The sequence below is a fragment of the Centruroides sculpturatus genome, unplaced genomic scaffold (assembly GCF_000671375.1).
Source record: "Centruroides sculpturatus isolate CEXI.00-Female unplaced genomic scaffold, Cexi_2.0 scaffold761, whole genome shotgun sequence".
In the NCBI taxonomy this organism is placed as follows: Eukaryota; Metazoa; Arthropoda; class Arachnida; order Scorpiones; family Buthidae; genus Centruroides; species Centruroides sculpturatus.
The window spans coordinates 76,289-103,885 of NW_019385226.1; the positions used below are offsets into that span (position 1 = coordinate 76,289).

General features: G+C 32.8%; 1 protein-coding gene across 2 annotated transcripts; it reads right to left on the reverse strand.

The window, feature by feature from the left end:
* Positions 1-27,597, reverse strand: LOC111636412 (NFX1-type zinc finger-containing protein 1-like). 2 transcript variants are annotated; one of them, XM_023381660.1, is made up of 3 exons: positions 27,350-27,597; positions 14,624-14,677; positions 1-5,091 (listed from the first exon to the last, which is right to left on the reverse strand). In XM_023381660.1, exons 1-3 carry the CDS (start codon positions 27,379-27,381, stop codon positions 729-731), a joined length of 4,449 nt encoding a protein of 1,482 aa, XP_023237428.1. In that variant the 5' UTR covers positions 27,382-27,597; the 3' UTR covers positions 1-728. The 2 variants fall into 2 exon arrangements, with proteins under 2 accessions (XP_023237428.1, XP_023237427.1); XM_023381659.1 differs by having other exon boundaries at positions 2-5,091; positions 14,624-14,680.

The following is a 27,597-nucleotide window of genomic DNA, read 5'->3' on the forward strand; positions in this document are numbered from 1 at the left end:
ATTTCCTGTTCCCTTATTTCACTTCAGACAAATTAATACGCAATGAAATCTGCAATAATTCTATCGTCTTTGGAGTATGCTACGTAGGATTTACATAATATTGTAGAGAATCTCTATAAACACTTTTGTGAGCATTAAATAAACAGAATATAATTAATATACAGGTCAACAGACTTTTAAGCCGCCCTTGTATTATGAAATAGAGAAGAACCACCTTTTTTGGAACAGGCTACAGTAATAGCTAAAAGTATGAAACCAATAGTACAATCCAAATTTATTGTCCAATTTAAATCTGCATTTTTCATTGTGAATGGATGAGTTTCGTCATCAATCTAAATTTATGAGAACTAAAACAGACTAATATTTTATACCTACAAATTTTTAAATAATTTATTATTTAAATACCCATTAAAAGAAAATATTTATGTATATATGTATAATATTTTACAAGTGAACATTTATTAGACAAAGCATTCATATTTGCAAATGATAATCTACAGAAAAAAAATAAATCACATAAAATATAAATATTTTCCAATAAAGTATATGAGACATAACCTTATTAAACAGTATAAAATTTCATAAATTAACATTTCTTTGGAATACGTTAGTGCATAAATTATAACAATACAAAACAATTTAATATATTAAATCAATATTTCTATCATCTTAAAAATTTCATTTATTTTTATAAGAAACTTTTTATTTTAAAATTGAAAATAAAAATTCTACCTAGATTCATATAGACGAAGAAGTGGGTTGTTTTGCAAAAGCGGATTTATTTGAAGAAGCTGATTTATCCAATTTCCGCACGACATCCATGGAAACTCTACAGACTGGCACATTGGGCAAGTGCTAGTGCATATTTCTGAACATTTTAAAGCGCACCTATGTCCGCATTTAAGTAATTTTTTACAGTGCTCATCACAAGGACCGCAACTGCCACTATGGCCACATTTATCTTTACATTTATGCCCGCATTTTAGAATTCTGTGACATATCTGATCACAATTTTTTACACCAAGGAATGAATTACACTTGACTGCAATTTTGTGGTTACATGGGAGTAATTTCTCGACATAACTCTCGCAGGGTGGGCAAGGTTTTAATCCGCAAGCCTTAATGCAGGGATGACCACAGCTAAGAATCTCATTACATACTTTTGGACATATCTGAACAGATTTACTTTTATAACATGGAATTTTTATTTGGTGTCCGCAATCAAATATCTTCGAAACCATCTCGACACATGGTACACACGATTCGGAACAAGTTTTCAAACAAGTGTGACCGCAATCCAAAATTTTATGACAATTTAATGTACATTTATACAACTTTGGATCCAGGTGACATGGAATAAAAATTTTGTGCTTACAAGATGGAATTACTTTTTCAACAGGAACTGTACATTTTCCACATTCTTCATAGCATCGTTTCTGACATTTATGTTTGGAATTGCAAATAGTTTTTCTGCAGATCATCATGCATTTTAATTCTAAATGAGCTGCATCATAGGGATGGCATTTTCTCGTGCAAATATGCCCACATTTTAATCTTTTATTGCAGTACTTTGTACAGCCGCCATCAGGAACGTATTTTGCAAAATCTTCAGCTGTACAAACTTTGATTACAGTTTCTGGATGGTTCTGACAGTTAAGAGCTAAAGCATTACCAATTGCATTTTGATGTTGAAGTTTTTTCTTTATATCCTTCCAAATTTTACTTTGCTCAGCATATAATTCAAAATTTCCAATACAGTACAATCCCTTTTTTGCTCTTGAGAGAGCCACACATATTCTATTTGAAATCTTTAAAAAACCAATACAACCAATATCATTACTTCTTACAAATGATATTAATATAATATCATTTTCTTCTCCCTGAAAATTATCTACCACAGTTACGCCAACTCCTAGCAACATCTCTTCCGACCTCATCAACTTTTTTAGTAAAAACAATTGCGCTGTGTATGTGGTTAAAATCGTAATTTTAGATGCATCATATCCCTGACATCTTAGAAATTTGCATAAAGCAATAAGAAATTTTGCTTCGTGTAAATTACTATGACTTTTAGAATCGTTCACTCCAGTTTCTTGATAAGAATGATTAATAAAAAACATATTGCTTCCAATACCCATTATGTTTTCATATTTTTCTACATTTGGATCATTTTGCAGATTAGAATAAATGTGAGGAGTTAATAATTTTGCAATACATGGACGCATACGATGCTGTAATGAGAGCTGATAATAATTCATACCATTCTTGATCATTCTTTCAAAAAGAGAAACATTTAAAGCATAGTGCAATTCTAAATCATAAACTGTAGGGGAGGGCCTCAGCTGTTGATGATCGCCAATTAAAATCAAATGTTCTGTATTAATAGATAGTGATGTAACTATGTGAGCTTCTAAAACTTCTGCAGCTTCTTCCACAATAACTATACGAGGCTGCAACTCTTGTAAGTATTCTCGATACTTTGCAGCTCCTGTTGTAGTCATCCCAATGACTTTAGCTTGATTTAATAATATTTTATCTTCCTTTTTGCGCAATTCACATAATTCCTGTGATTGTTTATGATAATATAACTGAAGACTTGATATAATTTCTAATAGATTTGTAACATATTGTGCAACCCAAAATTGATACAATCGCCATCTATCATCAGTTTTTAATTTCCAGACATTATCAATTTGTTTTACTTCTGATAATGTCATTGCTTGTTGACATTTCATTTGTTTTTTAATATAATCTTTCATTTTCTTAGGAAAATTATGAACAAATTCATTTTCATTTAAATCCGAATGTTTTAATTTATTTTTTGCCGGATAAGGATTAATTGGTTTATATTCATCTTCATCGATTTCTCTTAAACTAAGTTCAAAATCTGTGTAATCATCGACTTCATCAATTCCAATATCAATATCATTTATAGAAGTTATTATATCATCATCAAGATCTGACGGAACAGAATTCTGGTTCTGAAAATCATAGGTTGATAAGCAAAGCCATTCCATTATAGAATATTCAGAATTTAATCCACTTTGCAAAGATTGTAAATGTTTCTTTTCCATAAAAGGTTGTAAATTGGGTAAAGGCAAAATGTGTTGAGTACTGTTTTCTACTAAATATGTGAAATAATTTAATGTGTACTCAATATCTTCTATTTCTTTAATTAAATCACGTCGAAGAAAATAGATGTAATGAGGCACTTTACAAGCCAACCTGGAAGCTCGCCTTAAGTGACTTAATTGCAAGTTTTTAATCTTTTCATTAGTAGAACGGCCACCAATTCTAACAATTTCTTTTGTGTAAGAGGAAATTCCTTCTAGAAACTGATCTAATGCATGGTTTGTGTAGCAGACAACCAAAATTGGAGTATTATTTGATGGATTCCACACATTTGAATTCTCCAACAGCATCTGAGCAATTTTTAAGCCAATATATGTTTTACCAGTTCCTGGTGGTCCTTGAATAACTGCAAATTCTTTAGTAAGAGCTGCTTGTAATGCAACAAATTGAGAAATGTCCAAATCCAACAGTTCATTTGAAGGCCACATATCAAAATTTAATATTGGAATCATCACTGGTGAAGTACTGTTAAAAGACAGAGCATCAAACGTAGATGAAAAATTATACATAGTATTGGAATGTAAATACTGTGGACTTCTCACCTGCGACTGCACATAGAGTATATAATCTTTTAATGGTAGATCATCTTGTGCTATTTCTTGCAATGCTGCTAATGTATGACGATAGGCTTCAAAATAAGCTTCGCTTTCAACCATTACAAAAGTAGAAAATGGAGATATAGAAAAGATTTCATTATTCAGATTTTCAAAATGAACTTCCAGTTCACCTTTTTTCAGTTTTAGTGGATCACGTTTTGCAACCGTTGCGAACAACATTGTTTCAAAATTGTCCGAAGACAGGCATAATAAAGATCCTGACAAAAGTCTTTTACTAGTGTTCCAATGAATATGAGAATATGGTTTTACATTAAACGATATCAAATGCACAATTCCTCCCTCTGTATTGTATGGGTATATAATATGAACATCATTATATACATGAAAATTTCTTGATCTTCTATGAGAAACTTTCACTTTGTAATTTTCAATACTATCTCTAAGAGGTCTAATGTAATCTTCTCTTAACAGCCTAAACTGAACATCTAGGTAATGATTTAAGTTGAGATAACGTCCACATACAATATTTGGTCGAAGAAATGGCTGTTTGTCCATTAAATCTTGTCTAGTAGGGAATATAGGTATATTTACAAAATACTCTGGTGGTTGTTTATTTTGAAAATTTTCAAATGCAGATATTTCATTTCTTGTCTTTCGATTATACATTTTAATAAGACATTCTTTATTCTTTTGAAGATTTTCTATTTTTATCTCAATAAATGAATTATTTATCCCTTTCTGCTGGAGTTTATAAAATATATCATTTAAAACTGGAAGAATAAACGTCAAATTATTACTAGCTGTTACTGGTTGCAATTCTTGAAACTTGGTCAGAAATAACGTCATATTATGTAAGGATTCCAATTGTTTTGTATCCGATATATTGTATTTCTCTAATGAAATAATGAAATTATATAAGTGTGTTTGTATAAATGGACTTTCATTGACAATGCAACTTATAATAGATGCTAAATTTTGAGATTCTTCAGCTATGGATAACTTTCCTAATAAAATTAAAATATCAAACATTATTTCAAGTCCAAGGCTTTTTTCATTTAACAAATTAAGAAAACCATTTTGAGGTAAATTTAAAGAAAAAAGAATTTCTGATGGATCCTTCATTAACAATTCTTTTACCTTGTGGAAACTCATTCTACGATCCATATGATTTGGAAAGTTTCCATTAATACATAAATTATTTTTATCACCATCATCATGTCTATAAATTACACAAAAATCTTTTACACCTTGCTCTGTAGAACACCAACTTTTCTGTACTAATGCTTGATGCGTATTCTGATTTTCTAAGTATTTACATTGCAGATATTTTTCGGCTTCTATTTTCTCAGCAGCTTGGTGCTGTTCCCAAATTTCCAGAGCCAGATGAAACTTCTTGATATTCCTGAATAAGTAGATAAAATTAATTATATTTAGTTATATAATGCATATATTTAATAATGTATGTAGCTTTTATTGTATTTTATAATACAATTTATACAAATTATTATACATGGAATGAATTAAGCAGATTAATAAAATAAATTAAATTTTTTCACTTAAATTCAGAAGCCATTTAAATCTGTACTAAATTCTTTACCTATTATGAATTTTTATATAAGCTATTCTCTATTTTCTATATAATTTTCTATGTATCAATGTAAAAATGCTCCAAGATTAATTAATGTTTGTATGACTACATGACTTTCAAATTTAGCAGGTATTGGGCACCATATAAGTGAATACAAGTGTTCAATTTATAAATATATTAAGAATAGTTTTTTTAAATCTGTACATTGTACTGGGCTCTTAAGTTTTTAATTATCCATGGTATCTACACTCCATATTACTTTAGATAATTTCAACCATTGTATTCACTTACCTTCTCTTGTATAAAATATGTTCGGCAAAGAGTATAACACTGTGGAAGTTGTATAGTAATGTGAGAACTGAGGGGGTATGACTACGTTGTAGCTCCAGTGGATCGGCTTTCAAGTCTGAGGGACTTGCCCACTAGTCAGCAATGGCTTAATTTTTTTCTTCTTTTATCCCGAGGGTAGGAGAGAGGAGTGCTCTCAGAAAGGTGACAGATGATATACGAGTAAAAGAGGACACCAATTTAACAAAGAAACAATGATTTATTGGTTAATTACCTGGATTATACAATAATCTATCATTGCGGAATTCCAAGTGAAAAATCTGAGTCCTAAAGTGTGAAGGGGGCCGAGAGAGAGTTCACAGAAATTGGTTCCATACCTCTTTATATATTTGGATCTCCAAGAGAGGGAAAGAATCCACCAGGACGTTGAAGTTCGAAACAGGGCACAAAGTTAAAGATAATCCTAGGGTATGTAGCACTACTATCATTGATGAGCAACTCCCCGGGAGGGAGGAGAGAGATGGCTTTTATCGTTTCACGGTGGGAAAATGGTCATATGACTAATTAGTTGTGAAGTAAAAGNCAATTATTCAACGCTTTGAAATTATCCATTCTGCAAGCGAAAAACAAACGAGCATTAAATATTGTAGAACGAGCGTTGAAATAAGACAATATTAAAAAATGAAATAAAAATTTAAGACAAATGTACAGCCATCAAAAACAATATCTCAAGTAATCATTTTGCAGAATCACTTGTGCGTCTAATGATGGCAGTTGGATCTAGCTGGATGAAATGCATGGCTGGTTACTAGTGTTGCAACGAATAGTATATTCGGTCAGGAGCGTGGCCCAATAGCCGAATATTCGGCCAAACTATTCGGCTTGACTAACGCACGTACGAAAATTGGCGCGCAAACCGCATTATGGCAAGGACCCTGCTCTCTATTGGCTCACTGTCACTACGCTTCGCCAATCGCGTTAATTCTTGACAGTTCAGACATGAGCGTCATGGCAGTATGTGATAAGTGATGATATCAAATGTGAATAACAATGAAATGATCTACACATGTAAATAACGGAAAAAGAACAGAGAAGGACCGCGAAGTGAAAATGTGAAAATAAATATGAAATTGAGTCGATAACATAATCGACTTGTTCGATTATGTTATCGACTCAATAAGCTGCCTCGAACAAGTCGAGGCAGCTTATTGGCGCGAAATTCGCGGTCGTGAATGCCAAACAATTGTTGTCATAGACTTCGGAAAGCTAAATGCTTGTATTGAAATTCACTTAGCATGCACGGTCGAAAGCCTGGGGTCGTTCGGGCTACCAACCTGTTTCGAATCTGTGAAATCATAACTGTGACTTATACCGACGTCCTATCTGTCTCTTTTCTCCGTTATCACCAGGCTACGAGTCACGTAATTGTAAAATGGGTAATTTACGACGGAAAAGTGACGAATAGAAAGTATCGTGAGGGTGTATTATGATGTATGCATAGGCATACGTGGACTACAGCGATAGAGGAAAGAGAAAGGGAAGAGCAAAGACGAGCGCTTAAAAAGAAGGATAGGCAGGGTCAGACCCTCAAATGTGCGAGGATTCTCGAACGAATAGGTGTGTACGTGTGCTGATCTTTGTAATTATAAATTTGTGAATACAAGTGACTAATATTATGTTCTTTTTTATTTTGTGCATGTTATAAGTTATAAATAAATATAAACAAACAACACTAACCCCATAACATTAAATCTAAATACCAAAATGATTAATTTACTGTGTTTTTGTTATTTCTTACTCCTGTTTTTAGGTATTCGGTATTCGGCCGAATAGCGAAAAATAGGCCGAATAGACCGAATACTAACCGAATATTCGTTACATCACTACTGGTTACCCTTCTTAAATTTTCATCACGTAAATGTAACTGGGACGATTGAATACATGGACAATCTCCATGCATCTTGTTTTTATATACATAACATACAGCTTCAAATCATTCGTAAAGAAATCTCTGGCTATTATGGCAGCCAACCACTGCATAATATCTACCTGAATTGATTTTATAAAGCATGTCGCCAATAAAAAAACTAAAAATTGCAGACCTACACTAACAACTATCAGTATCTTAATTGTTTCCATGACATATGTGGATTCCCAGACGAGGTTCAAACTCGAGTAAACCGTGACATTCTTGCGCGACACAAGATGTAAACAACAAGACTCAGAACGGTTCGAGTACGTGTCAAACTATCTGTCAAGGTCTTAGTGGAAGACAAACTCTAACACGAGCGCTCATAAACAGGTAGATCTTTGATTCGCGTGTCTATAAAATGTTGGCCGAGATAAACCTTTACTTACAAAAAAAAGGGAAATTTTTGATAGATGAAAGATGAAAATGATCGTTAAATTCTTAGTAGTCAAAAAAATGGTAAACAACGGTCTGAGTTATGAGTGCAGGTGTTATTGTTTTATAAATAGTCACCGAGCAGAGTCGACAAAGAGGTATCAGATGGACACCTCGAATCGGACCTTTCCCGCGACCCGAAAAAGTTTCGTCTTGCACTTGGAGACAAAGTAGAGACCAATCGGGAAGCGAGGAATGGGACGAGGGACCAATCCAAAATGCAAACAGTGGGGAAAAACTATAAAAATCGGAACTTCAAGGTCGAAAGAGTCTCCTCTGGATTAAGCCGACAGTTGTACTTTGGCTATCACCTAGGACGCCGCAGCTTAACACCGAACATCTGCATCGTCCAGCGATCCTTCTTGTCCGCCCGGGCTACGACCGATCACCCGAACTCTCGCCATTCACAGCAGCACCGAGATTTTGGAATTGTCCAATATCGATGTAAGCATGAATCCGAACAAATAAACGGGTTTTCTTTTGTAAAACACTTGTTCTTCATTTGCCTCCTTCGCCACTGCCCACATACGCGGTTCCCCTTGGGCTCATTCTGACGCGAGATAGACTTTATTCCCCTTAACGTCGGCAAAACTTACACATACACCTTCGTGTGGCAGAATTCAAAAACACGTTCTGGAAAGTTGTGATGTCTATAATTTTTTCAAATTGTAACCGAACAAGTTTGGTCCCATAACAGGTGTCTGGAAATGTACCGCCGAGGCACTACACAGGTTTCATTATGCTTCGATAATATGCAGTATGTGTTTGTAATCCTTCAGTTCTGTACTGTACATCTTATGAGAGATCCGATAAAGGAAGAGAATATGTTAACCCGAAATTGTGTCAGGAGGAATAAGAGGCAAAGGGCTGTCAGGGAATGGTAGACCACGGGGACAAGTCATCTTTGTAGAATTAACACATTTATTTAAAAACACATGCTTACACTAATTCTGCTAAGAACTTCTTGAAGACCGTACACTCCCGGGGATAAGTTCAGTCTCTAATTAAACGGTCTTTGACAATCATGAATGCCCGAGGCAATTTGATAGCCAACTCTAGATGTGGGATGTGTGGAGATTGGTGGAAATCAGGCCCTAAGTAACAGCGGCGGAACAAAGATGAAGTTGAAGGTGGGCCGATGCGGAAACGAACAGGACACAAGCACAGAGGACAAACAGGTTCACACATGATGAGTTCGGGAGAATTAACTTTTTGTCCTTGAAATCCAGGTTTGTAAAGGGTTTTATCCTCAAATTAATTGGCCCCAATAGTCTTTCTTCCTGATTGGTCTGTGCTCTGTATCCAGATGAAACTGGACAACCAAATCGGGCATGAGAAAAGTCAACTTCCGTTATTCAATGCGACACCTCATTTGACTCGGATCGAATATTGATCGAACTTTAAGATACGAGCGAAAGTCTCGAACTATGTTTTTTCTTTTCTTTTCTGACATCAAGAATTTTAACCGATAGTTCATTCTTTGTCAAAGATTTCCCTATTTTGTCGAAATTTGATCATTCATACAAGCGTCAGAGTCAGAGCTCGATTTTCCCGACAGACATTTACTAAATTCCAAATAGGAGTGCTCGGGTTTTCACAATAATTAATCGTTCATTGTTTATGTTATACTTTTCACGACTGATTATGCTGCAATTTGAAAAAATTGTAATTTATAAATTTCCACTGTCGTCTTTCCTTAATCTTGACCATACATGGAAAGCTAGAGCTGGTGGTCCCAATTAACTATATACGAACTTTCGTTCTGGGCCGGAAGTCACGTTATTTCAATTCAAAAATGTTCCTTTGAAAAGAGATAGATGACCAGCATCACTTATCACTATTCTAACAGAGAAAGTATGATGTATAGGGACAAGACACTACTAATTTGAGGTACAGAGCATATACAGGGTGTTTATAATTTAAGTTCCTCTTTGAAATGGCCATAAAATGAAAACTACTGGACAGAATGTTATCAAACTTGGTAGTGTACAGGACGTCATGGAGTTTTATTTCCCCGCAAAAAAAAAAGTTCAAAACTCACCACCAACGGGGAAATGGCGCTGTCTGTAATATTGTTAAACGAAATAAGACAGGAAGACATCGTTGAAAATGTTTTCGTTTCTAAAATGTGTTACAAAGCATGTTTAATGTGGCGTCCACTATTTTCTGAAAACAAGTTAAATTCCTCCTGATATGCTAAGAGCTACTGTTGAGAGAACAGTAATGCGATGTAACTTGTTTATAAAAAATGGCGGACACCACATTGAACATGCTCTGTAACATGTTTTAAAACCAATTAAAAACATTTTCAACGATGTCTTCATGTCTTATTTCGTTTAACAATATTGCAGACAGCGCCATTTCCCGTTGGTGGTGAGTTTTTGAACTTTTTGGTGGAAAATAAAATCCCACGACGTCCTGTACACTAATACCAAGTTTGATAACATTCTGTCCAGTAGTTTTCATTTTATGGCCATTTCAAAGTGGAATTTTAATTATAAACACCCTGTATTTTAAAATACAGTCGACCCCCCCTATAAGACGGTAGATACGTTCCGTTTTTTGTGAAATTGATGTTTTAGGAGACCTTGCCAATCACAGCCCGACACGTGTGAAGTTTACGACTACGGCTGTTTGAAAAATTTTCTTCCATAAAATTAATCGATTCCTAGACTAATTCGACTCAACATTTCCAAAATACGTATATTTTTTTGGGAATAATCCGTATAAACTATGCTATAAACAAAAAATTGTAGGATTACTTACCGTGTGTGCACCATTCGACGTCGCCATTGCTTAAGCTTGTTTTCGTCGCTGAGCAGCGCACCAACCGGCGGGCGCGATTTCTGATAGATTATTTTTCTGCAAAAACTTCGTTGAACTTTGGAGACATCATTAATATAAATAATTTTTATGGCCGTTGAATAAGAAATGTTTCTTTCACAAGAAATGTATAAAATTAGTGCTGTATTAGACTTATGGTACCTAATTTACATACTGTCAGACGATAGTAAACTCAATTTACCCGCCTAAACTCTCCGTAGCGTGGCGCTGGACGGCGGAAAATAGTTCGGCTGCCCGATGACGTTTTACCGAATTATAGGAGTTTTTTTACCATGTTTGTACGGATACCGTCGCAATTTTTCCGTCGTCATACAGGAATCCGAACTATAGGAACCCGTGTTATAGGGGGGTCAACTGTAAATTAAAAATAGCAGTTCGGCATTGTGACGATGTCACAATAAATATTTGCTCATTTATTTTACAATTTTTTCATTACTTAGAATCTTTTAAGCGCATTTGGTGAGAGTTTCGAACCCTGTACAGGACCTCATTTCACAGATGGAAGGGATGAAATTCGGCCTGGTGCAAGTACCACCAGATACTCACTTGTAAACCATCCAAATTTGCTGCAATTGCTTCATTTCCGGCAGACATATTTATTGCAATACAGACCAAGATATAATGTCATTTAACATATGAAAACTATATGGCCCACCCATTAATAGACTTCAACACCACATGGGCCAGGCTCATTTCACACCAAATCTGCATTCAGGTAAAGCTCATTGCATAGCATCTTGGTGTATCAAATACCAATCTAACATCTCAACAGTGCATTTATGGATACCTGTTTATGGGACCAGTTGTTTCTCATATCAGCCATCAAACATTGCTGAAGTTTGGCACCAGTCAAGAATCATCCTGTATATTGTTGATATAGTGTTGCTCAAGGTAGCATGTTGCAAGCGTAATTTGAATTTGACCATTAATCATATATGAAAGCTCAGTCTTGTGCAAAGTGACATGTCAAGTTTCACATGATCTCACTTGATATGATGTGTTCAAATTTTAAAACTGAAAAATAGTTTAAAAAACCATTTGATGACAATTCAAACAATTTCCACTAGTTAATGATTTTTCTTGAAAAATGTAAATGATGCCAAAATGACTTGTCATTTTTTTGCATGTAATATCATTTCCAATAATCAACATCAATGCGTAATTTGAAAAGCATTTACTGTTAGCAAATTATTTCAAATGATGGTACCCCTTAATGCATGCTTTTCTTGAAAGAAACTTGCAATAATACAATGCTTTGCTTGAGAGAAACTGTCCAAATGGAAAAAAATGTTACATTTTACCCATGGAAATCATTCTTGGAACATAATTGTGTAGAGTACATACATAAGGAGCTAAAAACAATTTTACCCTCTTTTGTATCATTACACAATGATTAAAACTAATAATATATACTGTATAGTCAAATTCATAAATATTACTTAATATAATGTATGTCAATAAGCACAATAAGTCTGCTTATGACAAGTTACAAAATTTATTCCAATTAGGTGCGAATATGAAAAATAACTGCTCTCTTATATACAGGGTTCCTACTCAAATTTTTGTTTTGAATTCCCTGACTTTCCCTGATTTTCCCTGNAACGCAGCTAGGTAGATGAAAGTAGAGATCAGATATGAAAAGATTAGGAGTTGATTGCATCGGAAAGTTCATACATAGTTAATCGAGGCCTCCTCTTTTGATTAACTATATATGAACTTTCGATGCAAGGCGGAACTCACCTTATTTCCATTCAAAACATTTCCCCTGAAATTTCAGGAGTTAAATAGATGACAGGCACGACTCTATTGCTGACAGGAGAAGTACCATGTACGGGGGCAAGACACTACAATAGTAATTTCAAATGAACAGCATATATTTTAAATTAAATCAATTAAGTCATCTATCTTCACGATTACAGCAAGGTAACACACATCTTGTGTTACCGTTACCATTTGTTTTCATCATTTTCATTATAATCTTCACTTCTATTCTCCTTACAATAACTTAATGTATTATTTCATTGTATCCATTTATTCCTTAATTCATTTGTAAACCACTTATATTTTGTATGTTTTTTTTAATAATCAACTTGTATGTATTGTACGCACGTTTACACCTATTCTATGTAATATTATGTTTGTCAAATTAATAAATGAAAGGCCGAAGCCCATGATAACGCCCATGGTGCCTCCCATGCCTTCACTTCACACTTTCTCATCTCCCTTTCTTTTCACACCCTGCCCACATGCATTTTTCTTCTTTCAACTTCAAATAGGGAACAAGCCGTTGCGATCATACAAATAGCTCTTCTCACTCTTTAATCACATCTTCTACAACATTCCTTTCGTTGTCATCGTCGGTGTTTGTATAGTNGTTATTAATAAACAGTTACTTTGAATGTAGTAACATATAAAGTTCAAATACTATATCAAATACAGTAAAATCTGACTAAAACAGAACCAAAATAAACCCAGCAAAATGGAAACCTGCCTATATGGAAAAATTTTTTCAGAACAGAGTGATTTGTTTCATTAAATCTTACTATAAGCCAAAAACCCATTCAAAGCAGAAACAGGAGAGGTTTTTGGGTATGAAGAATGTAACTTAACCTGGATAAAATAGAAAATTTATTTAACTTTTAGAGAAATAAGTAGAATTGTCACCATGCATAGCTATCACTGCAGAGCATGAAAACTATTCCAAGAACAATTTCAAATACCTTGTCAGAGAAATGAAGGCACATGACAATGTGATGATGGGGAAAAATAGATGACATAACATTTATAAATAACAATAAAAATAAATGACATATCATTTATTTTTCTTCCCAGTTTTCTCTTTGATGGTTTAAGATTTTCAACTGTCCCATCCCCATTGTATGCAATCATCAGATACAAACAAATCCACCCATAAACTACTGATATAATACTTGAATAGTCTTTGATTATCATTAAAATTCCCCAAGAAGCCAAGAATAACAGTAATACAGAACACAACAACTCTGTCCCTATAATACTGTAATGTGATTAAAATTTCTGATGGCAGATATAGACACTAATTTTGGAACTCAAATTGACTTGTTTACTGTCATGTGAGCTAAGATTCAAATACCTAGTTCAAGTTCTTGGAAACAAGGAGAATAATTTGCAATAGAATTGTTTCCAATTCTTGCATTTGAATACTCCCACCTTTAGCTGGAAACACTTCGGATTAATTTGGATTCAGCATTTAAACCTAGTAAGAAAATTTATTTACTTAAATATATGTGAATTTACTATAAAAATGAATGTAACTCTGTAATGTTTATGTGATGTTTAAAAATAAAAGAAAGAAAAAGAAACTAAAACTTGTTAAAAACAAAAAATAATTTGGTACCAGGCAATTTCAATTTGTACAGGTTTTGCTGTATTTTACTTTTTATGATACATGACATCACAATAAAGAAACTTATAAAAAACAGACAAAACTTTACAATAAAAACAAGACAACTTCCTATAATAAATTGTTATTCACTAAGTGAGATGAAGGCTTGAAGCTTCAGGAAAGTTGATAAGGTATGCTTTTCAAAACAATTTATATGTAATTTTGATGATCTACTAACTATTTAGAATGCAGCACAAGATTTTTGGCACATATCATTTGTTAAAAAAATTATTGTACTGTACTTACAAGACAAACATAAATACACACATAGTCTCTACAAAGTATGAGGTATGAGTATTAAAATCAAGAGACCTACTGGAAAAATGTTAACCAGGGAGACATTTGGCAGGGAATGCCTGTATTATGAATACATATTTTTTCATTACCTTTCAGAAAGATTTTTCAACTTTACATCTGCTGAATTGTGAAATCCATTATGACTGCTTGAAATGGAAAAAAAAAGAAAATTAGTAAGGAAATAATACCCAAAATACAATAATATACACCATATGACTAAATATTGTATAAGCAAATGTGATAAATAAATAAATAAAATACATTAAAATTCTATTTAAGCCATATATTTAAATGTAAGTAAAACAGATAATGAAGTATAAGTATTGAATTATCTTCTAATTAAAGTTTCCCAAGTTAAATAATACAAAATACCACTTCCATACAAAATGTTTGCAAAAATATGATGAAATGACTAGTTAATAGCAAATACTACATCTAGTCGTTCACTGGAAACAAGTAACAAATAATCCACTTATAATGAACTCTTCACAAAATTCCAAAAAACACAGATTTATAAATATTAGGATTCAAAATTAGCAGTTGTCTGACTGTTTCAATGTCAAAATTTTCTTTGGACTACTGAATATATTTCTGAAATGGTCTAAGTAGCCTGATTTGTTTTCTCATTTTTTTCTGAACTTTTTCATACTTCATTCATATTTTATTCCATTAAACAGTAATATGCACTTGTTTTTTAGTAAGGAAAAAAATAACAACAACAAAACCAAAAGTCTGTTTTTAACATTACTTTGACTGCAACATCAAATCCAGCTGCCAAAAGAAGATTACAAGAACAGAAAGCACATAAGATACAAAAATTTTTAAAAAATGAAGCATTGGCAACTGAAGGAAAAATGTCAACAATTTACAAAGTAATGGTCATTTGTACGAAATGTAGGAAACTTAAATAAGTCTTAAAAATTATTATATTGTCTTGTATTTATCTTATTATCCTCTGTTGGAATCTAATTACAAATTTGATTGAAACTGAAATGAAATGTTTTATAAAAAACATTATTAATCTTGACAACACATCTTTAATTTAATATTTTTGGGATATTAAGTTAAGTTTCATATTCCAAACTGAACAAGTTGGTCTGTGTTTTAAGTACAGAAAAACCATAGGCTTCATAAATAACAGTTTTGCTTTAATGATTAACAGAAACTAACACTTGATTAATGACATCTTTATTTTGTTAATCATTCATTTATCTTTTAAGTTTACTTATATGTAGTAGTGAACAATAATTATTATTCAATATCCAATTATTCATTACTTTTATCTATCTATTAAAAAGAATTTCAGTATATGATTCTTAATGCGATTCTTAATACTGTAGCCAGTAAGTTTTTTGTATAAATAAAAAAAACTTATACACACACAAAATATATAAAGTGAGTTAGTTTGTTTGATAGAGGTAATTTTGGAATCTACTAAACTAATTTTTAAAATAATTTTGCTATTGAAAATCTTATTCCTTCCAGATGAACATAGGATATACATTATTTTTATATTATGAAAAGAAAATGTACAAGAACAATGTTTTTACCACTGCATTTGTCTCACATCAATGTTTGTCTGTTCCATTCAAGGTCAAGCCCCTTGTCACCTGGTGGGCTTTTTTAAACTTATTATAGTATATTTGAGGTTTCCACTTTGTTTCATGCAGTTTGGATAGTTGTGTATATGCTTTGTTTATATTCTCTTGGTTGTTCATTTCTTATTCCATTTTCTATATTCCCTCATCAAAGAAGTTTCTGTCTAGGAGTTCAAACCATCCACAAATAACCATGCACCTTTTCCTCATTGGACTAATTGCTAATTGCTAAATCCCCAACCTCACTTTCATTTTTTGAACAAATGAAAGTCACTTGGTTTGAGATTGAGGCATATGTTGGATGATCAAAAAAACTACCATTGAAACTGTTGAAGCAATGTCTATGTGCATGCATTGTTGTAGACAAGAACTAGGCCTGAAGACAACATACCTTGCCTCCTGTTCTGAATCACTCTTCAGTTTTTTTATAGTATAGCTGTAAAGTAGCATAGTCCCAGACTCCAGAAAATTTGTCAGCAACTCTTTTTTTTTTTTTTTTATTCCAAAAACTGTAGCCATCATCTTTTTGCTGAAAAATGATTACTTGAATTTCTTGGGATTGTTTAGCAAGTTTTGCCAAACAAACCCAAGAAACTCGAGCAATTATTATCCAGCAAAAAGCTGTGCATCCATTGCTTTGATTGTTCCTTTATCTCCATGTTCACAAACTGAATAAACATTTTGTTGCCTGTAACAATTTTGTCTAGAATAGAAGAGCATTACCCTCATTTGGTATTATTGCAAAAACTGCAATGCAGATTTTGACTTAGTCACAAAATGCCCTTCACTGCATTTTGTGACTAAGGTTTTTGGGCACCTACCTTGCACAAAACTTATGAAAGCCCAGAATCAAGGTCACAGTTTCATAGTGTCATTAGTGAAATTTCAGAAAATTGGCATAATAGTTCAGATATTGTGAACTGATGGTACTTGCAAATCATTTTGTCCAGGTATTCAACAAATTTGGCAGTTGCCACAGTCAGTCTTCCTTCACCAGCTTTTTGATGCATATCCATCCATCCTTTCTGAAATTTCAGACACTGTTCTCTCATAACTGTAACTCATGTAGATTAGCTGACAGAGGAGATCATTTAATCCCAAGTCAGGGATGACAAAGGATCATTTTTCATATGTGGGTAGTGATCATGGAGACAAAGATTACTCAGCACCTTTATAAAAATTATTTTTTAAAAGCAAAGTTTTTATTATACAAATGGAGACAAGTCCTGTTGGGGGAATAAACTAATGTCTTGTAAGTTCCTTGATGAGCTGTTCTATCCTTTAATGAGTTTAGTTCGTTGGCAGCCCTAGGGCAGCAGCATGACGACTTCTGGCTGGGTTGGCTAGTCACAAGTTATAAGTTCACAGAATTTGTCGAAGAGGTGAGAGCAATGACGCAGATAGAAGGTATCTTTAATACACTGGTGCAACTTTTGGAGAGACTGACATTTACAGAGAGAAAAAGCCCGTGTCCTTTCATGTTGGGGATTTTAATTAAGTTTCACCCTTGATTACCCACTCTGATTGCTCTCCTTCATCCTTACTTTCCATGTGGTTGCTTTCTTGTTACTAATGTAACAAGATCCCAATTTAGATCGTGGAAGGGGGCAAACTTGCAGTGAATTCAATCTCCCAACCAGAGATAGCCTATCTTAGGATTCATATTTCTCCATTGTTTACGACATCGTGTCTAGACTTTAAAACAAACAATTTTTTCTATCTTCTATTTTTTTTCTCTCTTTAAAAACAGTAATTTTTATACAATTTCTAATAGAAGTTTAGACCTGTCCAGGACCTCCCACTCATGAAGTTTTCACCATAAACAACACTCATCCTTCAGTGAATCTCAGCTGCACTGTATCCTTCAACTTGCAAAAAGTGGATAACACTGCACACCTCATATTTGGAAGAGCTTTGATGACATGTGCCATGTTTCCACACTTGCTGTACTTGAGAAAATGGCTGATTGCATGGGTAACCAGACTCAATGTTATTATACATTTCTGCACGTGCCAGATTGTTGCAATAAGCAATGTGGCACAGAGCCTAACAGAGGTTAATTTCCAAACAGCCTTTGTATATTAGGGCAGTTAAGTAAAAAGATTTAGTTTTTAAGGTATTTTTTTCTCAAAATTAAGTAAATGACTTAGTTTTAATTAGTTCACTTTGTTTGCCTTTTTAGTAGTACTGCTTTTAGCAAGCATATAATGAAAAAAAATTCTAGTAATTTAAATCACTATACTGCAAGAAAATAATTAAAATTTGATGTGTAAATCACTGATTAAAGTGATGCATTAATGATTGCATATTATCAGCCACATATTGTAGCTAATAATGTAAAATACCTATTTATTTTAAGATAATTATAATAATAACCAAAATGCTCATTACAATAAGCAAAATTTTCTAAGTACAGTGGTACCGCATACTTTGAATGCTTCAGAGTTTGAATGCAAAATTCGACACAAATATGCCTTGCAGTTTGAATTGTATGCACAGTGAAAAAGTCTGCCAGAATCATAAATGCAATCTGTTATGTGTCCGAGTTATCTCTTGCTCTCAAGTTATACTTGTATATGTTTCGGTGTTTTTCTTTTTTTTTGCTNCCCAAGAAGCCAAGAATAACAGTAATACAGAACACAAGGGATTATTGTCGAGATGGGCGAATGTAACCTAGCTAAGACAACAGATACAGTTAATCATTGTGTACAGTATTGGATGATAATAAAGTGTTTGATAAAAAGACATATGGGAACATTCAAACTACATATTCCAATATTTTGCAAATTCTGACCCTCCTCCATCCTGGTGACTCTTTGTAGCCAGAAAAATGCCTCTATTCCTAAAACCATGTATTATAAGGAAGTCAAACCTCCAAATACTTTTATTTATTTTCAAATTTATATATTAGAAGGGATAGCAAAGAAGAATAGCAAGAATGCAACAACTTTTTCAACTCTTCCTGAACAAACATAAAAACTTGCAATAAAACAGACAAATACAATTGTAACTTGTAAGTGATCTAACAGTTCAAAGTTACTGGTGACTGGATGGCCAAGAGGTTAAGATGTCAGACTACTGTTCTGGGAAGCCTGGAATCAAATCCAAGCAGACAAAAACCCCAGAAATTTTTACAACTGGTCCATCTCAGAGATGTTAGACCCTGTCCCTCATCACCCAGCTGCCCCCAATGTGGACATGACTGAATCTACAAAGGGTACGGGGAGAAAAGCCCTCTTTAGTGCTCACAGGGCAGGAATAAAAATAAATAAATAAATAAATAATAATAATAATAATAATAAAAGTGCTGTAGCTAACAATTTACACTACAATATCAAAACTTTTAATAGTCAATAATCATAATGGCTTTAAATTAATATAATATAATCTTTTCATATCTCAATATCACATTTATGATAGTAGAACCAAACTTATACAGTGGTACCTCAGGATACGAAATTAATCCGTTTCGAAACTGAGATCGTATCATGAAAATGTCGTAAGGTGGATCATCTTTTCCCATACGATTACATGTAAAACCAAATAATTCGTTCCAACGCGAAAAACATACTCAAATNACTCATGAAGTTTTCACCATAAACAACACTCATCCTTCAGTGAATCTCAGCTGCACTGTATCCTTCAACTTGCAAAAAGTGGATAACACTGCACACCTCATATTTGGAAGAGCTTTGATGACATGTGCCATGTTTCCACACTTGCTGTACTTGAGAAAATGGCTGATTGCATGGGTAACCAGACTCAATGTTATTATACATTTCTGCACGTGCCAGATTGTTGCAATAAGCAATGTGGCACAGAGCCTAACAGAGGTTAATTTCCAAACAGCCTTTGTATATTAGGGCAGTTAAGTAAAAAGATTTAGTTTTTAAGGTATTTTTTTCTCAAAATTAAGTAAATGACTTAGTTTTAATTAGTTCACTTTGTTTGCCTTTTTAGTAGTACTGCTTTTAGCAAGCATATAATGAAAAAAAATTCTAGTAATTTAAATCACTATACTGCAAGAAAATAATTAAAATTTGATGTGTAAATCACTGATTAAAGTGATGCATTAATGATTGCATATTATCAGCCACATATTGTAGCTAATAATGTAAAATACCTATTTATTTTAAGATAATTATAATAATAACCAAAATGCTCATTACAATAAGCAAAATTTTCTAAGTACAGTGGTACCGCATACTTTGAATGCTTCAGAGTTTGAATGCAAAATTCGACACAAATATGCCTTGCAGTTTGAATTGTATGCACAGTGAAAAAGTCTGCCAGAATCATAAATGCAATCTGTTATGTGTCCGAGTTATCTCTTGCTCTCAAGTTATACTTGTATATGTTTCGGTGTTTTTCTTTTTTTTTGCTTTATTTTCGGTGTGTTTGGTTATATATATATTGCATATATATATCCAAAACACCAAATATATTGCATATATTGGTTATAAATTTTGTGTGTTATTTGTTGATTTTTAACAATTTCTTTCTGCAATCTTTCTTTGTTGACAGCTTTTGGGTGCCCTGTATGATTTGCAACCTTTAATTTAAATTTCCCAATATAACTTTTAAACTACATTTGATACGTTTGAATTTTAGGAGCATCTTCCCTATATATATTACAATTTTTTTTACTGTTTGTATCTTTTTCAAAACTCAAAGCATAATATGCCAAACATACTTTTCATCCAAAGACATTACAACATTAAACATTGCTTGATGTTATTGAAATAAAGTGTAAATTATAAAGTTTAAAGCAAGCTTCTAAACAAAGAATAAAATCTCACATTAGCAATAACTTGTTAAATTTCAGAACTATTATAATAAAAACTAATTTAAGAATGAAAGATTTGTGATCAAACACAGTTTCATATTATTTTATAATAATTCATTGTAATTAATGTAACAGTGATGTTAATTATTACTTACAATTGAAAAATAAATGTAATATATATGAAATACAGACATCCCCCTTAACAATAGTAATTTAATTAGATTTGCCAAGTGTCTGAATGAATACAATAAATGATTTGTGTTCGAATTACTAAATAGTAATTCAATCTTAAAAATCAGTCTGCACAAAAATGCTTACTATTCTACATTATTTTAAACAGAAAAAAATTATGATGTGTGACAATTCAAAACTCCCAACTAATACAGTCGACCCCCCCTATAACACAGTAGTTCCACTTTATAAGAATTTCATGTTGTAGGAATCCTTAAATACATGAGCCTGGCACATGTGCAGTTTACAGACTACGGCTGTTTGAAAGTTTTCTTCCATAAAATTAATTGATTCTAGACTAATTTGACTCAACATTTCCAAAACACGTATAATTTTTTGGGAATAATCCGTATAAACTATACTATAAACAAAAAATTGTAGGATTACTTACTGAGTGTGCACTGTTTGACGACGCCATTGCCTAANTAATTCATTATTCAGGCATTTAATTCTGTTATTTTTCCCTTAAATTATGTGAATTTGCTGTTCTAAGTTTATCAAAATAGGTATGGTTGAGAGTCTGTAAATGGATTAATTCACTTTCCACTATTTCTTATGACAAAAATTGATTTGGACTTCAACCAACCACCTGGAATGAATTCAGATCAAAGTATGAGGCATCATTCTATATTTTAACTTATATTTCAGGATGTGATAATTCCAACAACATTACAGAACTAGACATTATTATATGAACCCATAGGACAAAGAAAAAAATCCATGATTGGACTAAGCTCATTCTACTCCATATACAAGAGTTATCCAGGAATAACTGTTTACTTGTTCTTGTATTATAGCTAAAAATTTCAAACAAATTCATATCTTGAATACAACCTTCTTAATTGACAAGACTGTCTTGTTTATAAAATCATACTGCCTCCTGTTCTTATCAGCATAGAAGTATGAAGGAGTACATGTAGAGAGTTGATATTTGGCACAGAGTTTTAGGTGCCCAAATCATTTGCGCATAAAAAAATCCAGACTCGTAGGTAGTCATGGGACCGAGAATTGAGTCAAAATAAAATCCAAAATGGCAACCCTCTTCTACAAACAGGCCAAACAGCCACCTCACCCCATGGAAATCAGGTAGGGGAGAGTACCACCCGCAGTCATTCTAAGAAGTGAACTCTGACCTTAGGACTGAGGGCGCCTGAGCGTGACCTTTGCCCTTTGACCTCACTTTGCTCCTAAACTCTAATGAAAAAATATATCTTTTTACTACCTTTCGATTCGACAGCCCTGGATTTATATTATATATCAACACTGTTGTAAATATCACTCTGCCGATACAAATTAAGTAAATTATCAGTTTTTTAGTAAATTTTTAACGACAGAACAAAAGACACAGAACATGTGGTCGAGGTCAACGTGGACATCAGGGACAAGGTAGGAGAGACATTTTTTCACTTCACATTAGTTAACCTTTCGAGTCGACAGCCATGCGATCTTGGATTATCGACACTATTGTAAATATCACGTTGCTGATACAAATTAAGTAAATTATTTGCCTGGATCATTTCTCAATTAATTTTTACCAGCAGAACACGTGGTCGAGGTCAACATGGACATCATGGACAAGGTAGGATGTGCCATGTACAGATTTTAGCCATGCCACTAAAGACTTCATATTAGGGTTGTCGTTACATCAAATAACGTTATAATCGGGTTAAACTATATATTGTTTGTGCAAAATAAAAAAATAATTTCGGACGATACAATAGCCATGATTATTTTTTTCAAAAACAGGAAATTTTTGTTACACATCGACAAAAATTCAACCCTGGCTGTCACGCAACGAAAAGAAATTTTGACATTGGATAGGGTATACCCGGATAAGTTAATTTAATCGAAAATACATCGTGGACGACCTCGTGGTTGTGGCCGACGAAGTTTGAATGATCGCATTCAAAAGCAGTGATGCCAAAGAAAATTGGAGAATGAGAACGAGACCTGCTTGAGCGTCAAAATGATTCCTCTTAGTAGTGAGTTCCAAGACATAGTCTTGTCCCAAATATGGCTTTGTCATTTTACTTGTTTTTCAATATAGTCATCATAGGCATTGAGGCATTTGTCATACCATCATATCAGTTGTTATAAGCATCCCATCATTCTATTTTACTGTCAGTCCATTCAAAAAGCTATTGTCAGTATCCTTGACTTCATGTGTTCTCATGTATTTGCCACCTCAAAAACTTCTTCAGTTTTGTAAAAAAGATGGAAGCCACTTGGGTCAAAGGTCTAGGCTATAATTTGAATGGTCGAAAGCTGCTCAACAAAACTGATGAAATACTTCATATATGATTGTAGCAGTGTAAGGTTGTGAATTATTTGAATGATAAAAATTCCTTATGACAATAGGCTATGCTGTTTGCTGTGGCCTCTAACTCTGCTTACTATGAACATTAATCAAAATGTTCATTGTTTCAGCCAACTCTCATACTATAATCTGCCTGTCTTCTATGAATTTATTTACTTGTTTTGACATCAGTAATAGTAATCAAGGAACAATCAGCTCGAAATTTGTCAAAAATGTTTGTTCATCCTTCAGCAAACACCTGACACCATTTCACACCATCTGAACTGACAATAATCACATCAATTTCATACTCCTTTGTGAGCATTTTGTGAATTTCACTTTCCAACAAACAATATGCCTGCTCATACCACATAACTGCCCTTATTTCTTCATGTTATATGGATGCTTGCAATGCTATACACTTAAATAATGAGATGAGCCCAATATATTGTGACCGTAGGGTTGGTGTCTCTTTGACACCATGTCAGGAGACCTGAATCTGACACCACCGAGTCTCTGGGGGACTCGGAAATCGCGACGTTACGTCACGCGAGCGGTAGCGTGTGATCGCTTGGATTCGGAGTAGAGGTGAGGAGAGAGATGAGGAAGTGACTTACTCGGACTCCATATTTTCTAACAAATAACAATTCTAATAAAACTAAAGGAAATACAAAGAGAGTCAATTTCGGTCATAGCCCCCTATTTATACTATTCCGTTCGAAAGAGAGAGTTTATAAACGAATCGCGGGTTGATAAATACCTTGTCGATGGACTGTTCTTTACACTAGTTCCGAATCTTGTCTGTTCACTGGTGTGGAGGCACGGAGAAGTGTAGAGGCTTAATCAGGCACTAATTTTTCTCTCGGTGTTTAATCCTGGGTCACGGGTTTAATCCTGGGTCACAATTTTAATTTGGGAGTACGACTTTTGTTGAGCGGACTTTGTGAAGACGACTTTTGTAGAGGGACTTCGGATGACTGACTTCGGAATCTTTTTCTTTTCTTTTTTCATTCCTCTTGGGTTTTTTCCATGAGGTCAGGTGGTTGCCGTTAACGGTCTTGCGTCCAATATGGATTCTCCATCAAAAGTTCCTGGTGACACATCGCTGACTAGCTGGATCCGACTCAACAAGGAACAAACTCCGTGGGAAATAATTTTTATGGCTTTTAGCCTAACTCGATAAAACGCTCTAATTTAACTGATTAAAGTTTCCAATAATTAAAATTTAAAATAACACTTTATTGTGGGTCTGTTCGTCCCTCACAATATCATCTATGCTTTGAGCATGTGCTACAGCATCTCAAACACAAAGTCAGATATAACTGATAATATACAGTATCTGCAGAGAAATTTGCTTGTTTAGTATAATGTTAACATGTGTGTTAACATTATACTAAACAAGCAAATTTGTCTCAACTTACCAGATCTGGAAAACTTGCTTATTGAACATCTTTTGTAATTACATTTTTATAATTAATAAAAATTCTCATGTAACCTTCAAGTACTGGTTAAACTTTCGTTTATTACTAATATTTATTTATATTAAACACAGAATCTTACAACTAGTTACAATTTAAAGGCAAAGAAATTAAATTTATATAATTTGCTAAAATAGCTTTATTTCTAAAAACAAGAATATTTAATGAATAAAATTTATTTAAAAAGTCAGTTTTTATTTCTTCTAATTAGCAATTAGATAATTTTATTAAATACCAACATTACAAATATAAGCAGATAAATGCTATGGTTTTATATAAAACTTCATACATAAATTAGTTCATAAACATGTTAGATGAGCTTTATTGTTGGCTATGTATATATCCAATTGCTGGTATAATCTGCTTGCATCACACTGTTTTGAAAATCGTATATGGGCCAGGTACACTTGCCTGGATTATCCTAACCTAGATTATTCATGAACATGATTTACTAAAGTAACAAACACAGAACAAGAAAATGCAAAAACAATTTCACTAAAAAATAAAGTGGCTATCTGGTTTACTGATTGAGATAGATCCATTCAGAAAAAATTTAAATGCAATAAATGCATTCAAACTGCTAATATTTAGAACAAGAAACAAAATATTGAGGCAAATCCAGGAATATCTAAGTTATCTAGTTACATTTTCTAGATATAGCATCATAAAATTTAGGAGTATTATAAAATTTTTATTCTGAATACTGTTAACTTTATGTGTAAACAATCAATATTAATNAAATTCGAACAAAACATTCGAAATAGAAAGCCACTTTCAACCACTTTCAGCCTCATATCTCCCGCACCCTTATAGCTATCGAGACGCAACCACCCCTATGGACGAATGGAGACTTGGGGCTACCACCACATACAAACACCATTCACGTGCGATGTGTAGTTTTTGCGAAAAAGTGAAATATAGGGACACACACGTCCATTTTTATATATATATATATTATGATGAGAGAAGCATAGAGATATCCTATAACTCTACAGAAAAATAATTCTTATTGTCATGTATCTGAATCAAAGATAAAATTAAATGCAATTTCATTATAATTTGAGTGAGCAAGTTTAGAATCTCTCTTAATTACAAAAAATTAAAATTACAACTACTATTGTAATATATCTTATTATATTCATGTTAGTAACCACTATGAAATACCATATAATATACCTTTATAGCACAAGTCAATATAATAAGTAAGTATATTAATGTCACTAGTTCTATGCAAACTGCTTTTCATCAACAGAACTTGCATTTCTATGGCAATTATATTTAAATTCAAATTTTTCTTCAATCAAATTTATAATAATTTTTTTCAATTCACTTACATTCAAGAAAATAAATTTCTGATGCTATGGCTTAAAAATAATAAGCTTCATTTCTATTCCTATCTTATAGTTCAATGCATAGGTTTATTAAATATTAAGAATTCTTTTATGTTTAACTGAATCAATTTAATAATAACTTATGTCTTCATTAGCCTATGCTCATACACCTGCAACTCCATGTAAATGGTTAAAATTTAATGGACTGTTCTGAGAAAAATTTATTGCAATTGGAGTAGCAATTGCAATAATTCAGCAATGAAAATTGCTTCATTTTAGTTTTAGTTATCACCTCTTAGTAAAATCAGTAATTAAATAATCATTTTTGTTTGTTATTATCATTTAATAAATCTTAACACAGTGTAGTGCATTTCAATTCATTTTAAACAGAGCAGTAATTAACTTACCTTCAAGAAAATCAATCAAAACTCAAAATTATTATAGTTATTTTTGCTTAGAGTGGCACTAAACAGAACTGATCCTAATGTATCTATTTCAATCAATGTTTCTAAGTAGACATTTAATAATATGCATGGTAATTATAAAGCAGGCTACAAATATAAGCAGATAAATGCTATGGTTTTATATAAAACTTCATACATAAATTAGTTCATAAACATGTTAGATGAGCTTTATTGTTGGCTATGTATATATCCAATTGCTGGTATAATCTGCTTGCATCACACTGTTTTGAAAATCGTATATGGGCCAGGTACACTTGCCTGGATTATCCTAACCTAGATTATTCATAAACATGATTTACTAAAGTAACAAACACAGAACAAGAAAATGCAAAAACAATTTCACTAAAAAATAAAGTGGCTATCTGGTTTACTGATTGAGATAGATCCATTCAGAAAAAATTTAAATGCAATAAATGCATTCAAACTGCTAATATTTAGAACAAGAAACAAAATATTGAGGCAAATCCAGGAATATCTAAGTTATCTAGTTACATTTTCTAGATATAGCATCATAAAATTTAGGAGTATTATAAAATTTTTATTCTGAATACTGTTAACTTTATGTGTAAACAATCAATATTAATTAAGCTTATAAAAAGATTTAAAAATAATAATATTTGATAACACATACCTTTTAGGAAACTGTGGAAACATTTTTTCCATTATATTTTGTGATTCATGACCATTAGTTCTTCTGAAATTAGAAAATACATAAGTTGCAAGGATCCTGAATTCTCACTAATTAAATATCTCAATTCTAAATTAGATCATATATAATTGATACACAAATGACAAATGAATGAAAGATGAGCTATTAGAAAATATAATGATTTATATTCTAAAACAATTCATTTTTATAGGGTCCTGGACAACCTAAAA